The sequence below is a fragment of the Lucilia sericata genome, unplaced genomic scaffold (genome assembly GCF_015586225.1).
Source record: "Lucilia sericata isolate MDLA Ls3-8-SP2 unplaced genomic scaffold, ASM1558622v1 Contig002244F_arrow, whole genome shotgun sequence".
NCBI classification, from domain to species: Eukaryota; Metazoa; Arthropoda; class Insecta; order Diptera; family Calliphoridae; genus Lucilia; species Lucilia sericata.
Genome location: NW_023996070.1, coordinates 19,256 through 36,124, shown reverse-complemented (window position 1 = coordinate 36,124; position 16,869 = coordinate 19,256). Strand labels below are relative to the sequence as shown.

The 16,869-nt window shown below is 34.0% G+C and overlaps 1 protein-coding gene across 1 annotated transcript; it reads left to right on the top strand.

Moving 5' to 3' along the window:
• The first annotated feature begins 8,912 nt into the window (after nucleotides 1–8,912).
• Nucleotides 8,913–15,803, top strand: LOC119613688 (amphoterin-induced protein 2). Its single transcript, XM_037969711.1, has one exon. The coding sequence runs from the start codon at nucleotides 9,841–9,843 to the stop codon at nucleotides 12,538–12,540; it is 2,700 nt and encodes an 899-aa protein (XP_037825639.1). The 5' UTR covers nucleotides 8,913–9,840; the 3' UTR covers nucleotides 12,541–15,803.
• The last annotated feature ends 1,066 nt before the right edge of the window (nucleotides 15,804–16,869 follow it).

The window sequence follows — 16,869 nt, the reverse complement described above, 5'->3', positions numbered from 1 at the left end:
TGGGACTGGCATATTCCGACGTCGATTTTCTGATAATATCGTTCGATAAAAGCTCATTTATTAATTTTCTTACCGATTCTTTTTAGTTTCTGGGAGTCTATACGGTTTCGTTACGATTGGCTCATTTGTTGACAGTTTAATTTTCATTTGCACTGCACGCGTTAACCCGAGTTCACTCAGTTCTTTGCCGAAAACATCACGGTATTCGTTAATCAGTTCAAATAAACAGGATTGAGTTGTGTTATCGATTACACCATATTTAATTTCCGTTATTTTATTACGCGATAATTCATTGTTTTTGGGGTTTTCGGTATTTAAATATTCGAAATGTTGTCCTTTATCGTTACATATAAGGCGTACACTATTGTTTGCGAAAATATCGTTACCGATTATTATATCTGATGAAAATGTGTCGTCACCCGCAACGTACAGATCTACCGAGAGTTCAACTTCATCGACAATAATTTTTGTTTTTATAATTTCGTTTAAGACGCGAGTACCGCCACCAACACCATTAATACGCACACTACATGATTCTCTATTTTTATTTATTTTAACCGCTTTCGAGTGTTTAATCATACTGCATTCACTGCCGGTGTCGATTAATGCAAACATTTCCACCCCATTGACTCTCACTTTTTTATCAGTACAAATTTTCTTCACACTATTCGTATTCCGTACGTCTGACTTGCCGCAGTTTTCAGGTGAGCCCCTCGGATGCACTCGTTGGCAATCTTTGCACCTCTTACGCCGTTGTGGTTTAGGGCACGCACTGGATATATGACCTGCCTCTGAACAGTTGAAGCACACGATTGATCTACGTTCAATTTTTGGCTTGGCCCCAGTGTCTATTGTTTTATTTACGTTTTTGTTGTTATCAACACGCTTTGGCGTTGCATTGCAGCCTGCAATGTTCGTAAAATATTCTTCTAAGGCTTCTCGCATTTCTTTCATTGATTTAAATCGAACTGTAGCAATGGCTAACTGCAGCTCACGATGCTTCAGCCCCTCTCGAGTGTATTTAATTATCGCAGACTCACTCAAACCATGTCGTTTACCTAAGGCGCTCATTCTAAAACAGTATTCGTTTATGGGTTCGTCATTTCCCCTCGTTGCGTTGGACATTTTAAAGTGTACGTCAGCCTCATCTGGTACTGTACTAAACTCCTCTTTCAAGGCAGCTGCAAGCTCAGACCAAGTCACGAAAAGGTCTGACGATGCGTCCAGCCATAATTTAGCGGGACCTTTCAACTTGGAGTATATCGCCAGCATCAAACACCGTTCATCCCAATCATATGCACGTATAGACTTTTCGACTCTGTCAATGAATTGTTCAACACTAAATATTGAATCCTTTGTGGGATCGTATTCCGGGAGGGTATCAGAGATTTCCTTTACGCTGTATACATTTCTTTGACGAGATTCACGATTTGGTAATGGTGATCTCGGATGACGATCCTGCACATCGGTACGTATTTCTGTTGAGGTTAAGGGTTGAGCGTTTTGATTCGTTTGTCGTTGTACGATAGTCATCACGTTTTCTATCATACTCCGTAAATCATCGATTTGTGCCCGCATACTTCCGTCTAAGCGGGTCTCATCTACCTCGATTTCGTCGGAACCTTCAGCTTCTATAAGACGTTCTACTAGTTCAGCTTTTGAACCATTTGTTGACAAATCTCGTTCTCGTAGCAATTCTCTCAGGTCGATTACTTTCAGGGATGATATGAGTGGCATAATTGTAGATATTTTCCGTTCTATTTACGTTACACACGATTTTCTAAATTATAATTTCGTTAAAAGGCGTTGGGAATTATAAATCGTTGGACAAATATTAATTATTACACGTTCAATTAATATTTAATCGTTATTTATTTTTTTTTAATTCGTATTCAAGGCGTTTGGTGCCACTGTATAAAACATTAGCAGTTTTGTTTTGATTTTCGTTTTTCGTTACAAATTGATTTTCTATTTATGAGTTTATTTTTTTACTTAAATGTTCTTCTTTACATTTCGTTTTACATCATATTTCTTTTTCATATTGTTTAGTCTTTTGTACTAAGTGTATTCCTAGTTTCTCTTTAAATGAAGTTCTTGTGCCAATTTTATTACGTTCCTGTTTAAGAGTATTTTCGCGAGAACAATAAAACCGACTGCGCTTTAAATGATCATTGTTTTCTTTTCTGCCGTCTCCCAAAATTCATATTATATGTATTTATAATGATCATTAATTTCGTTGGCATTTATAACTGCATGTATGTAAGCAGATTTTTTTTGGAACTTTACAATAATTTCTTAACGCACTTATATACATACATATTTGTATAATTTTTTTAAACGGTATTTTTTCAAGATTTTTTTTTTAATTCCACACTTGTTCTTTCTAAACACTAGACGAGTGTTTATCCCACTTCTGAACTATAATCGAATAAATTTAAATTCTCTACACAGATTTTATTTTAATTAATTTCATACAATTCATTTATTTTATTTCAATTATTTCATTTTAATTATTGGCTAATTCACTTCGATTAAATACCGCACGTTAATTAACTTATTCGCTCATCATCAACTCTCAACTGACTTCTCTTTTTGCTTTTACTCCTTCTCCTTTTCTGACATTTGACATCTTGACCAGTGATGTAAACTTTTGCGCTTTCAATAGAAACATTAGTACCTTATTTTTACCCCCTACAAACGTTGCCACCCTATTTTACATATTTGTCATAATGATAGTTAATGTTGAAATAAATTTAATAATAATCATAATTTCAATTGCATAATAAACGTCAATATGAATGAAGTACAAAAAAATATGTAAAATAAAAAAAAAAATAATAAAAAAGTGGTTGCGTTTATTGTAAGAATATTCAACTGATGAAAGCAAAGTTGACAGATGCCAATAACTTATTCATAAATTCGATGTACAAACCACTACACGTGCATTTGTAACAAAAAAAAAAAAAAATGTTTATGTATCTGAGAATATTGTGTGGGTGCGTATACAGCGATGCTTTAAACATCATTCCCTTAACCATTCACCACTAGTAAGGACTTCGTCATATTGATTTATAAAATCATTCATACTTGTTTGTTGTTATTGTAGCTGCTGTTTGTATAAAAAATATGTATATTTTTTGGATTTTATTTTTTTTTATATAAAATGTTATAAATCGATTAGCCTAGTTGTCAAGAAAACAACATTTTTAGTCGAAGAGCATATTCGTATTGAATAATATTTCTTCGTCTTGATAGAGTTTAGTTTGGTTTAGTTTTTCTTTTCGTCTTTTTCCCATTTTTTTGTCAAAAAAACAAGCTCAGCATTAAATAACCACAAACTCACATAGTATTTATATGAGGAATACTTTACTCTGAAATACGAGTTTATGGATGATATTGATGTTGTTGCTACACATTTAAAGTTTTGTTAAATATTGCGAATATTTGTTGTTATTTTATTTAGTAGACATTGTCCATTGGAAAATTTTTCTAAACAATACCTATGTTTAGCAACAACTCCAATTCTGGCAACAAATGTTGCTGTGATATTTTACATTATGATTAATTGCCTGCTTATCAAAAGAAATTGTTTATCCGGGGGGGTTTTTCATCGATTAAGATGGATCACATCCATAAAATTTAATTTACCACAGATTATATTTAGTCTAGTCTATAGTCTAGTCTATAGTCTAGTCTATAGTCTAGTCTATAGTCTAGTCTATAGTCTAGTCTATAGTCTAGTCTATAGTCTAGTCTATAGTCTAGTCTATAGTCTAGTCTATAGTCTAGTCTATAGTCTAGTCTATAGTCTAGTCTATAGTCTAGTCTATAGTCTAGTCTATAGTCTAGTTTATAGTCTAGTCTATAGTCTAGTCTATAGTCTAGTCTATAGTCTAGTCTATAGTCTAGTCTATAGTCTAGTCTATAGTCTAGTCTATAGTCTAGTCTATAGTCTAGTCTATAGTCTAGTCTATAGTCTAGTATAGTCTAGTCTATAGTCTAGTCTATAGTCTAGTCTATAGTCTAGTCTATAGTCTAGTCTATAGTCTAGTCTATAGTCTATCTATATCTAGTCTATAGTCTAGTCTATAGTCTAGTCTATAGTCTAGTCTATAGTCTAGTCTATAGTCTAGTCTATAGTCTAGTCTATAGTCTAGTCTATAGTCTAGTCTATAGTCTAGTCTATAGTCTAGTCTATAGTCTAGTCTATAGTCTAGTCTATAGTCTAGTCTATAGTCTAGTCTATAGTCTAGTCTATAGTCTAGTCTATAGTCTAGTCTATAGTCTAGTCTATAGTCTAGTCTATAGTCTAGTCTATAGTCTAGTCTATAGTCTAGTCTATAGTCTAGTCTATAGTCTAGTCTATAGTCTAGTCTATAGTCTAGTCTATAGTCTAGTCTATAGTCTAGTCTATAGTCTAGTCTATAGTCTAGTCTATAGTCTAGTCTATAGTCTAGTCTAGTCTAGTCCATAGTCTAGTCTATAGTCTAGTCTATAGTCTAGTCTATAGTCTAGTCTATAGTCTAGTCTATAGTCTAGTCTATAGTCTAGTCTATAGTCTAGTCTATAGTCTAGTCTATAGTCTAGTCTATAGTCTAGTCTATAGTCTAGTCTATAGTCTAGTCTATAGTCTAGTCTATAGTCTAGTCTATAGTCTAGTCTATAGTCTAGTCTATAGTCTAGTCTATAGTCTAGTCTATAGTCTAGTCTATAGTCTAGTCTATAGTCTAGTCTATAGTCTAGTCTATAGTCTAGTCTATAGTCTAGTCTATAGTCTAGTCTATAGTCTAGTCTATAGTCTAGTCTATAGTCTAGTCTATAGTCTAGTCTATAGTCTAGTCTATAGTCTAGTCTATAGTCTAGTCTATAGTCTAGTCTATAGTCTAGTCTATAGTCTAGTCTATAGTCTAGTCTATAGTCTACAGTCTAGTAAATAGTCTAGTCTATAGTCTAGTCTATAGTCTAGTCTATAGTCTACTATAATTTAGTCTATAGTCTACTATAGACTAGTCTATAGTCTAGTGTATAGTTAGTCTATAGTCTAGTCTATAGTCTAGTCTATAGTCTAGTCTATAGTCTAGTCTATAGTCTAGTCTATAGTCTAGTCTATAGTCTAGTCTATGTTAGTCTATAGTCTAGTCTATAGTCTAGTCTATAGCTATCTATAGTCTAGTCTATAGTCTAGTCTATAGTCTAGTCTATAGTCTAGTCTATAGTCTAGTCTATAGTCTAGTCTATAGTCTAGTCTATAGTCTAGTCTATAGTCTAGTCTATAGTCTAGTCTATAGTCTAGTCTAAGTCTAGTCTATAGTCTAGTCTATAGTCTACAGTCTAGTCCATAGTCTAGTCTATAGTCTAGTCTATAGTCTAGTCTAGTCTAGTCTAGTCTAGTCTAGTCTAGTCTAGTCTAGTCTAGTCTAGTCTAGTCTAGTCTAGTCTAGTCTAGTCTAGTCTAGTCTAGTCTAGTCTATATTCTAGTCTATATTCTAGTCTATATTCTAGTCTAGTCTAGTCTATAGTCTAGTCCATAGTCTAGTCTATGGTCTAGTCCATAGTCTAGTCTATAGTCTAGTCTATAGTCTAGTCTAGTCTAGTCTATATTCTAGTCTATATTCTAGTCTAGTCTAGTCTAGTCTAGTCTAGTCTAGTCTAGTTTAGTCTATAGTCTAGTCTAGTCTATAGTCTAGTCTATAGTCTAGTCTATCTAGTCTATAGTCTAGTCTATAGTCTAGTCTATAGTCTAGTCTATAGTCTAGTCTATAGTTTGGTCTAGTCTATAGTTTAGTCTAGTCTATAGTCTAGTCTCTAGTCTAGTCTATAGTCTAGTCTATAGTCTAGTCTATAGTCTAGTCTATAGTCTAGTCTATAGTCTAGTCTATAGTCTAGTCTATAGTCTAGTCTATAGTCTAGGTCTATAGTCTAGTCTATAGTCTAGTCTATAGTCTAGTCTATAGTCTAGTCCTATAGTCTAGTCTATAGTCTAGTCTATAGTCTAGTCTATAGTCTAGTCTATAGTCTAGTCTATAGTCTAGTCTATAGTCTATAGTCGTATAGTCAGTCTATAGTCTAGTCTATAGTCTAGTCTATAGTCTAGTCTATAGTCTAGTCTATAGTCTAGTCTATAGTCTAGTCTATAGTCTAGTCTATAGTCTAGGTCTATAGTATAGTCATAGTCTAGTCTATAGTCTAGTCTATAGTCTAGTCTATAGTCTAGTCATAGTCTAGTCTATAGTCTAGTCTATAGTCTAGTCTATAGTCTAGTCTATAGTCTAGTCTATAGTCTAGTCTATAGTCTAGTCTATAGTCTAGTCTATAGTCTAGTCTATAGTCTAGTCTATAGTCTAGTCTATAGTCTAGTCTATAGTCTAGTCTATAGTCTAGTCTATAGTCTAGTCTATAGTCTAGTCTATAGTCTAGTCTATAGTCTAGTCTATAGTCTAGTCTATAGTCTAGTCTATAGTCTAGTCTATAGTCTAGTCTATAGTCTAGTCTATAGTCTAGTCTATAGTCTAGTCTATAGTCTAGTCTATAGTCTAGTCTATAGTCTAGTCTATAGTCTAGTCTATAGTCTAGTCTATAGTCTAGTCTATAGTCTAGTCTATAGTCTAGTCTATAGTCTAGTCTATAGTCTAGTCTATAGTCTAGTCTATAGTCTAGTCTATAGTCTAGTCTATAGTCTAGTCTATAGTCTAGTCTATAGTCTAGTCTATAGTCTAGTCTAGTCTAGTCTATAGTCTAGTCTATAGTCTAGTCTATAGTCTAGTCTAGTCTAGTAGTCTAGTCTATAGTCTAGTCTATAGTCTAGTCTATAGTCTAGTCTATAGTCTAGTCTATAGTCTAGTCTATAGTCTAGTCTATAGTCTAGTCTATAGTCTAGTCCTATAGTCTAGTCTATAGTCTAGTCTATAGGTCTAGTCTATAGTCTAGTCTATAGTCTAGTCTATAGTCTAGTCTATAGTCTAGTCTATAGTCTAGTCTATAGTCTAGTCTATAGTCTAGTCTATAGTCTAGTCTATAGTCTAGTCTATAGTCTAGTCTATAGTCTAGTCTATAGTCTAGTCTATAGTCTAGTCTATAGTCTAGTCTATAGTCTAGTCTATAGTCTAGTCTATAGTCTAGTCTATAGTCTAGTCTATAGTCTAGTCTATAGTCTAGTCTATAGTCTAGTCTATAGTCTAGTCTATAGTCTAGTCTATAGTCTAGTCTATAGTCTAGTCTATAGTCTAGTCTATAGTCTAGTTATAGTCTAGTCTATAGTCTAGTCTATAGTCTAGGTCTATAGTCTAGTCTATAGTCTAGTCTAGTCTATAGTCTAGTCTATAGTCTAGTCTATAGTCTAGTCTATAGTCTAGTCTATAGTCTAGTCTATAGTCTAGTCTATAGTCTAGTCTATAGTCTAGTCTATAGTCTAGTCTATAGTCTAGTCTATAGTCTAGTCTATAGTCTAGTCTATAGTCTAGTCTATAGTCTAGTCTATAGTCTAGTCTATAGTCTAGTCTATAGTCTAGTCTATAGTCTAGTCTATAGTCTAGTCTATAGTCTAGTCTATAGTCTAGTCTATAGTCTAGTCTATAGTCTAGTCTATAGTCTAGTCTATAGTCTAATCTAGTCTAGTCTATAGTCTAGTCTATAGTCTAGTCTATAGTCTAGTCTATAGTCTAGTCTATAGTCTAGTCTATAGTCTAGTCTAGTCTAGTCTATAGTCTAGTCTATAGTCTAGTCTATAGTCTAGTCTATAGTCTAGTCTATAGTCTAGTCTATAGTCTAGTCTATAGTCTAGTCTATAGTCTAGTCTATAGTCTAGTCTATAGTCTAGTCTATAGTCTAGTCTATAGTCTAGTCTATAGTCTAGTCTATAGTCTAGTCTATAGTCTAGTCTATAGTCTAGTCTATAGTCTAGTCTATAGTCTAGTCTATAGTCTAGTCTATAGTCTAGTCTATAGTCTAGTCTATAGTCTAGTCTATAGTCTAGTCTATAGTCTAGTCTATAGTCTAGTCTATAGTCTAGTCTATAGTCTAGTCTATAGTCTAGTTATAGTCTAGTCTATAGTCTAGTCTATAGTCTAGTCTATAGTCTAGTCTATAGTCTAGTCTAGTCTAGTCTATAGTCTAGTCTATAGTCTAGTCTATAGTCTAGTTTATAGTCTATAGTCTAGTCTATAGTCTAGTCTATAGTCTAGTCTATAGTCTAGTCTATAGTCTAGTCTATATAGTCTATAGTCTAGTCTATAGTCTAGTCTATAGTCCAGTCTATAGTCTAGTCTATAGTCTAGTCTATAGTCTAGTCTATAGTCTAGTCTATAGTCTAGCCTATAGTCTAGTCTATAGTTTAGTCTATAGTCTAGTCTATAGTCTAGTCTATAGTCTAGTCTATAGTCTAGTCTATAGTCTAGTCGATAGTCTTGTCTATATTCTAGTGAATCGTCTAATCTATAATCTAGTCGATAGTCTAATCTATAATCTAGTCTATAGTCTTGTCATAGTCTATTCTATAGTCTAATCGAAAGTCTAGTCTAGTTTATAATTTAGTCTATAGTCTAGTCTATATGTAGTCTGGTCTCAAGGAAATTTTACCGATTTGATCATGATGGATGCAAGGATTAAAATTTTAAAAAAAAACTAAGGATAAGTTTTAATTTTTAAAAATTGGAATTAAGCTAAATCATTGCTAGATGCAAAACCAAATGGCCAACACTAGTGTGTTAAACAACATGTTGACTGGAATCTCTTGGAAATAACAACAAAGTAAAACTCTTTTTTGTAAGTTTATTTACCGCTCAATTCTTAAAAATTTGAGTAAACGAAACAAACTGAGCATGACTGGTCGAAATTAAAGAAATGAAACGAAGCAAAACGTTAACACTTTGCATTGCCTTGAGTTGAGACGAGACTTCAGTTCGTTTCGATTTGCCGTGGCCGATGGTTGGGTGTTTTAAATTGTTCACATAACTAGTGAACAAATAAAGAAAAAAGTCTATTATAATATGAAAACAAAATTAATAGAAATTAAAAAAAAAAATAGTTTCTAAAACAAAACGAAAAAAAAAATATATAAAAAACGCAATTAATCAAGCATATCAATTAACTAGCATAATACTAAACGAAATACATAATAACTAACGAAAAAGCAAATAAAATAAGAAAACAAAATCAGGATACGGTTGAAAGAACTTCAAAACGGATTTGGCATAAATTAATTGAAATTGCGTAAAGAGGAAGGGAAATAAGAAAATATATGTGTGTGTGTATAGAACACAAGTTAAAGAGTGCGTTTGTGTGTTTTATTGGAGTGTTACTATGATGAATATTAAAGAATATGAGAAAAAAGTGGTTGTATTTAATTACCGTTACCAGGTCAATCAAAGGCGATATTACAAAATATAAAAAAAAATAAAGTAAACAACAAAAACAACAAAACAAGAATTTCCATTTAATTAACAAAACACGCATATTTAACAAAACAAAATTGTTATATTAACACACATATCATTGAATGTAAAAATTTAATTGAATAAAAAGCAAATCTAACAAAAATCTGCTCAAATTAATAAGAGAAAAAATGTAGTTAATAAAAATATGTAAAATGTAATGAAAGAAATTAATAAAAAGAAAATTTTATAAAACAAAGTTTTAAAAATGTATAAGAAAGTGCATTAAAACACAATTTGCATACAACTGGCATAAATTAAGCAAAAAAAGGAGAAAAAAATTAAGAAAAATAAAAAAAGAAGAAAATTGTTGATGAAAAAGTTTTTATTGCCATTAAGAGATTATAGTTAAAAAAAAAAACAACAATAACAAACAAAATTAAAGTAAAAAAACAAAGAATAAAACACAAAAATGACAAAACTTCTGGAAATGACATTTTTAATTCATCTGCTAGATTTGCATTTAACACCGACTGTGTTCTCGTCCTCATCGTCGTCATCGTCACATTACGGTCGTGCTCAGAAAGTTAAACACTATGCTGGTGGCACTACCTACCATCATGCCACAGATGTTGGGGCAACTTCTCATCCCACCGATGCACTGGCTGCACACTCTAATAATGGACGTCAGCGTAAATTGGAACATGTGGATAATGTTAGCAGTAATCTTTATGCCATGATTGATAATCCCTCCATATCGGAGGAATATTTGGATCCCTTTAATGATCCTTTGCAACAGTCCGCGGACAATACATTGATTATTAATCATCAACAGATGAGTACGTGTCAGACAGTTTGTGCCTGCAAGTGGAAAGGTGGCAAACAGACGGTGGAATGTATTGATCGTTTGCTTACTCGCATACCCGATAATATAGATCCCTCTACCCAGGTATTGGATATGTCGGGCAATAGACTGCAGACTCTGCTTAATGAGCAATTTGTTCGCGCAAATCTTTTGAATTTACAAAAACTGTATTTGCGCAATTGTCGCATAGAACACATTGAACCGCAAACCTTTAAGGGTCTTACAAATCTGGTGGAATTAGATTTGTCACAGAATCTTTTAAACTCAATACCCTCCATGGCGCTTAGCTATATTTCTTCCTTAAGAGACTTGACCATAGCTTCCAATCGTATACAAAAGGTGGAACCCAATGCTTTTATTGACACCCCAGCTCTGCACAAATTGGATTTATCTCATTGCGATATACAGCAAATAGCTCCGCAGGCTTTTGAGGGTTTAGAGGGTCTAACACTGTTGCGTTTGAATGGCAATAAGTTAAGTGAATTGGTGGCCAAGACCATTGAAACTTTGAGCCGTTTGCATGGCATTGAATTACACGACAATCCCTGGATGTGTGATTGTCGTTTGCGTGAGGCCAAGTTGTGGCTTATGCAAAAGAATATACCCTATCCGGTGGCTCCAGTATGTGCGGGTGGACCCGAACGTGTTTTAGATCAAACTTTTGCCGAACTCAGTATAGATGATTTTGCCTGTAAACCAGAGCTTTTGCCCTCCAATCATTATGTGGAAGCTACTATGGGCGAGAATGCCTCGATATTGTGTCGCGCCAAAGCTATACCAGCGCCTACTGTTAATTGGTATTGGAATGGTCGTTTGTTAACCAATAATACAGCCTTTAGTTCCCATCAACGTTTGCATATATTCGAACATGGTGGTTTTGAGAAGACTTCACGTTTAGTGCTGACCAATGCCCAGGAAATCGATTCCAGTGAGTTCTTTTGTGTTTCGGAAAATCGTGCCGGTTCCACGGAGGCCAATTTTACATTGCATGTTAAAATGCGTGCGGCCGGCATGGCTTCTCTAGGCAGTGGCCAAATAGTGGGCTTAAGCGCTGCCTTGGTGGTGCTGATATTATTTGTTTTACTATTTGTTTCCTTTCTACTAATGCGTCTAAAGCGAGAACCTTATAATGCTAGTAAAACACCCAATCATATGGAGGTTATTACCAGCATTAACCAGCAGAATATGATTATCAATAAAACCCAGGCCAATGGCACGGTTAATAATACCAATTCTTCCCTGGGGGAGGTGAAAATAAGCGACGAAACCATACATTTAGATAGTGCGGGTACGGAAAATGCCAATCCTTTGCAGAAACCGCCACGTTTAACGGATATGACTTATGCCACCAGTAGTTATGATAAAGCCGGCAGTGTTTTGGTAACAGCGCCCTGTTTCATTTCACCTACCGCCTCTGCGGGCAATAATCCAGATTTGATTAATGACACTAAACGTTATGAGGGAGAAGAGTTTTCCGATTTGAAAATACCACCCATACTAACAAAAGCCTTGGCTACCGATCTGGCCAGCTTGACTACCAATGGCGAATATAAAAGAGCGGGCGGCTGTGATTCTTTATATCCCTCGGGTCTGTGGGAGGATATAACATCCGTGAACTGTACTTCCTCGGCAGATGATTTGTTCCTAAGACGTTATTCCGATAAGACACCCATAATGGATGCCACACAACTGTACGACATGCATGATGGCAGCACTAGTAATGATAATTTCAGTAAAACCTTTCCACGCACCAGCTTTAATCACAATCTGCAGTCGAATGATGGCAGTTGTAATATAAATACCGAATCTACTGCCTCTACCACTACCACTAATCTTTCGAATTCTGGTTCGGGCATAGTAATGGGTGGTTATCCCAATGATTATGGCTTGCCGGTGGTGCCTGGAGCCGAACTGCAGCTTAATCATCATATGCAAATGAATTCTTTGCAAAAACAACTTTTAGGCGGTACTTTGGGACGAACTAGTGTTAGTAATCCTTTAAGTAGGGCCACCCTAATGTCCAGCAATAATGGCAATGGCAGCAGTAGTAGTCCACCGTTTACCAGTCGAACGTTGCCAAGGCAAAAACCCACTACCAGCTATGAAGCCAATAGTTCACGCAGCTCACCGGTACACAATAATGTCTTAGTAAATCCAGCCTCGATCAATGCCAAAACGATACGTGTGTGGCAGAAAGGAGGAGTACCCGTTCTACCACCTGTTACCGCCATCAAAAGAGCCTTAATTAGCACGAGTCGTAGTTCACCCGATGAGGGCTATCAAGAGGGCTGTGGCACCGATGTGTAAACTATTAAAAAAAACTAAAAAAAACTCTATAACTCAAAACTTTCCTACTGTACAAGTTAAAAAACAAAAAAAAAAAAAAAAAAAACAAATAATACAAATTACGCTTTGTAAATGAAGAAGTTAGATGAATGTTTTACGCAGCATCTCATTTTGCGCCTGACTGAATTTAGTTGCATCTATACTTCATCATCGTTAACGATACTTGTATAAGCAATAATCAACTCTAAACTTAAGTATTATTGTCATCTTCATCATTAACAACATCATCATCATCATTATTAACATCATTGACATTTCATCTAAGAAGAAAAGAAGAAAAAAAAACCAAAACTCATTAATGGATTGTGGACTGACTGAAAGTTATAAATTTAAAAAATTAATGTTTAAAAATTTGAAAACAAACAAACAGATACGCTCATGTTGCGTGTCAACAGGATTGTGATAGTGTATGCGTAAATAGATAATAATTTTTGTATAAAAATATATAAATAAAAATTATAATAAAAAAAATTTAAATTAAAAAAAAAAGAAATGAATTAATTACCTTAAATTAAAACAACATTAGGATAAATAACAACAATAATTGCAGCAAAACAAATTATGTTTATTTTTTTTTAAATAAATTAAAAAAAAAAATTACAGCTACACCCCCCTCTTCCCTACTCTCCCCATAACACCCACAAACTATGTAAAACAAAATTATTAAGGAAATTATGCAAAAATGTTTAAACTGTAACAAAAAAAGGTTAATTAATTCTACTTACATACATATGCACCTAAAATCGTATGTATGTATTTGTATAAAATAAATTTCTCTTAATTTTTGTAATTATATATTTGTAGCTAATAACTGCACATTATTATTAATATTATAAATATAAAATATTTAATTATGATTATAAGTTATAATGTAAATTATCTTCCAGTGCTAAAGAAGACACACACACACATACACTTACACTAGTAAACTAAAACTTAAAACTTGTTTTGAAACAAATGTTCAACAAATTTTCTTAAGAAAAACATTAACATATCACCTACACTTATAAACAAAACATATCACTCACATATACATACTTACATACATACATATAAACAAGTTACCCAACAGTTTAAATTTACATATGTATGTATATGTACATTGTTTACCCTTTAAGCTACCAACAAGGCTTTAACTAACACTAAACCCAAGGTTCAATTGCAGCTAAAGTGTTGATTAAGGGGGGTAAAAAGCTTCTAAACTAAAAAAGTTACATCAAAAATGTTACACTCAACGTTGTTTTTTCAAAATATAAGCGGTTAGGTGTCTGGTACTTTTTTCGAAATTCGTTATTTTGGTACTTTTTTTCTTAAACCGTAAGCAAATATGGAAATAATATCTATATCACATTTGTGACCCATTGAAACATTACGAAAACAAGTTTGGTACTTTTGAGAAAATACGAACGTTTAAGGGTTTAAAAACGTACTTATTTTTGGTACATTTTTCATAAAATATTGTTTTCTAGTTATTGGTTTGTACGGCCCTAAATCAGCAATGCCCCGTTAGCATCCTTATCGGAATTCTTAAGACTGCCTCTATCCAGTTCTATAAGTTTTTTGGTAGCCCCCATATCAAGTTTTGGCCATAGGGGCCTTTGATACTTTGCAATTCAATCAACTATTCCAGAAGTGGTTTATGATGTCACGTGACAAATAAGTCACTATTTACCGTAGTGGCAGTTCGGAAGCCTGTATCATCTCAAGCTTTACTGCTGGGTTAATGACGCTACATTTGATAATGGTCCAAGTAGTTCTCGTTTCCACAATTGACAACTTTCACGGCCTCAACCCAGTCTGCACATCTTCCGAGCTACCCTAAAAGAAGGCGATTTCATCAATCAGCCTACTTTCAATTGATTGCCAGAAGTCGGTACTGATCCTCCAATCTGGATCATTCCGATCAATGATGCCACTTAAAGGCATATATACTGGTTTACTTCTTCACCCTCTTGCAGGATGAAGAAGCTTGATCATGCACAGATCTGGCTCTCTTAATTGTCTCCTTACGGGGACCTTTAGAGACCTCAGACTCTTTGAAGTGTTTGGTGACTTTGACACCACTGGTTTGGATGGTCAGTCACTACCAGAGCCCTTTCCCTTACTGACATTCTTGCAAAGATCAGTAGGAGTATGGGCCGGAAGTTTACCGTCCTCTTTAGCTTTCCTGGTGCCGTGGCCAACTTGCTAGGGTTTTTGGGAGGTAATTTGTTACTTTTATAAAGCGTACTTTTTGCACAAATGAATAGTACTTTTCATAAAAGCAGAATTTACAAGAATTTCAACAATCATGGTTCGCATGATGATATTTTTATATGACAGAACTTTTTGGTACTTTTTTGTTCCTTAACTGGTACTTTTTTAAATTACTTCTTAAAATTACGAAAAATAACCAAACATCTAACTTCAATATAATAATTGCAAGCTATAACCACCAACTGCATTACTTTGGTTTTGTAAAGTAACTAGTGTTTGTTAAAGCGAACACAGAAATCTATTTTAAAGCTTAAGAGTAAACTAAAAGTTGTTGTGTATTATGTAAGAGAAAAAAGCTCACCTTTAAACTTCCAACACTGCAGGGTTTTGTCAGATACCAAATTTTCCAAATATACACTAACAGTATACACCGTATGTAGGTTTGTATGTGTATTTCTGTAACAAAAATTCATCTGTTAAAATGTAATTCTATACAGCATTAGTAACAACATTCAGAACGAAGTACATTCATTTATTCATTCATTTATACATCCCATTCATAAAAAAATAAAAACAAAAGCAACAATACATTCATACATATGTACATACATATGTATGGACATTAGGGTGTTACGAACATAGAAGTTGCTGATGTTCCCATCTAAAATTGAAATTTAGTACTTTCTAAGATAACATTTCTAAATATCTTCTGTAGTGATCTCAATATTCCATGAGCTGGACAAAGGATAAAAAGGACCTTTTTGAGCTTTTTAGGATCTTTTCAATATTTCTTGGAAAGACGCTTTCAATGTAATTTCGAACAGTTTTCATAATAAAGCATTTAAGTTGACCTGTAGTTTGATTACAAGGTTTACAAGCCCTATTCGGGGGTTTAGTTGTATGGGGGATAGGTGAAATTATAGACCTATCTTAACCATTTTTAATAGGCTTCGTCCCTAGGACAATAGAAGATCTTGTACCAAATGAATTATCTTCGAAATTGCGACATGTAGTTTGATTACAAGGTTTGCCTGGCGGACGGACGGACATAGCTAAATCGACTAAGAATTCAGATTCTAAGCCGATACTTTAAGGTGGGTATAGGACCAATATTATTGTGCGTTACAAACATCAGTACAAACCCAATATACAATCCCCACTAAAGTGGTGTAGGGTATAATTATGAACTTAAAAGGCCTATTCGGCGGGTTCAGTTGTATGGGTGCTAGGTGAAATAATGGTCTGCTGTTAACCATTTTCAATAGGATTCGTTTTTGGTATAATAGAAGATCATGTGCCAAATTTCATAGAATTATCTTCAAAATTGCGACCAGTAGTTTGATTACAAGGTTTACATGGACGGATGGACGAAAAGACAGATAGACGGACATACAGACAGACAGACAGACGGACGGACGTAGCTAAATCGACTCAGAAAATTATTCTGTACTTTAAGGTGTGTATAGGACCAATATTATTGTGCGTTACAAACATCAGCACAAACCCTATATATCCTCTCCACTAAAGTAGTGTAGGATATAAAAAGTACCAAAAATAAGTACCAATAATAAATGACCGAATTCCCCAAAAGTACAAATCATATATTCGTAATTTTTCATTAAACTTCAAATGTGATTGAAATTTTACATTTATGTTCACAGGTTTAAAAGATACATGAGTTCCAAAAAAACTACCAAAATACAGTTTTTAGCCGTTTGCTACTAAAAAGAAACAAATTTCGAAATAGTACCAGACATCTATACGGTTTTTTTGCATAAACAATAATGAGGGTATAATATTTGTTGTATCTATTTTAGTTTAAGGGATAAGAGGTTATCGAATTTACCCGTTTTTACTTTTTTTAAACCTCCTTATGAGATTTTACATGATCAAAAGTACATCTACCTTAAAAAAAGTACCTTTTTATACTTTGACCCAGCTCATCAAATATTGACTCCCAAGAGAAAATTTTTGAGTAACAATATCTAAAAATGAACCCAGCTTACATTATGGTGGGGAAATATTTTTTCTCCCCACAAACCGAGCCACCCTAATATACATTTACTCAACAACATTTTCGTTATCCATGCATGA

Excerpts from the sequence above, each read along its gene's own strand:
- LOC119613688 (XM_037969711.1), top strand. The coding sequence starts at position 9,841 with ATGACAAAACTTCTGGAAATGACATTTTTAATTCATCTGCTAGATTTG.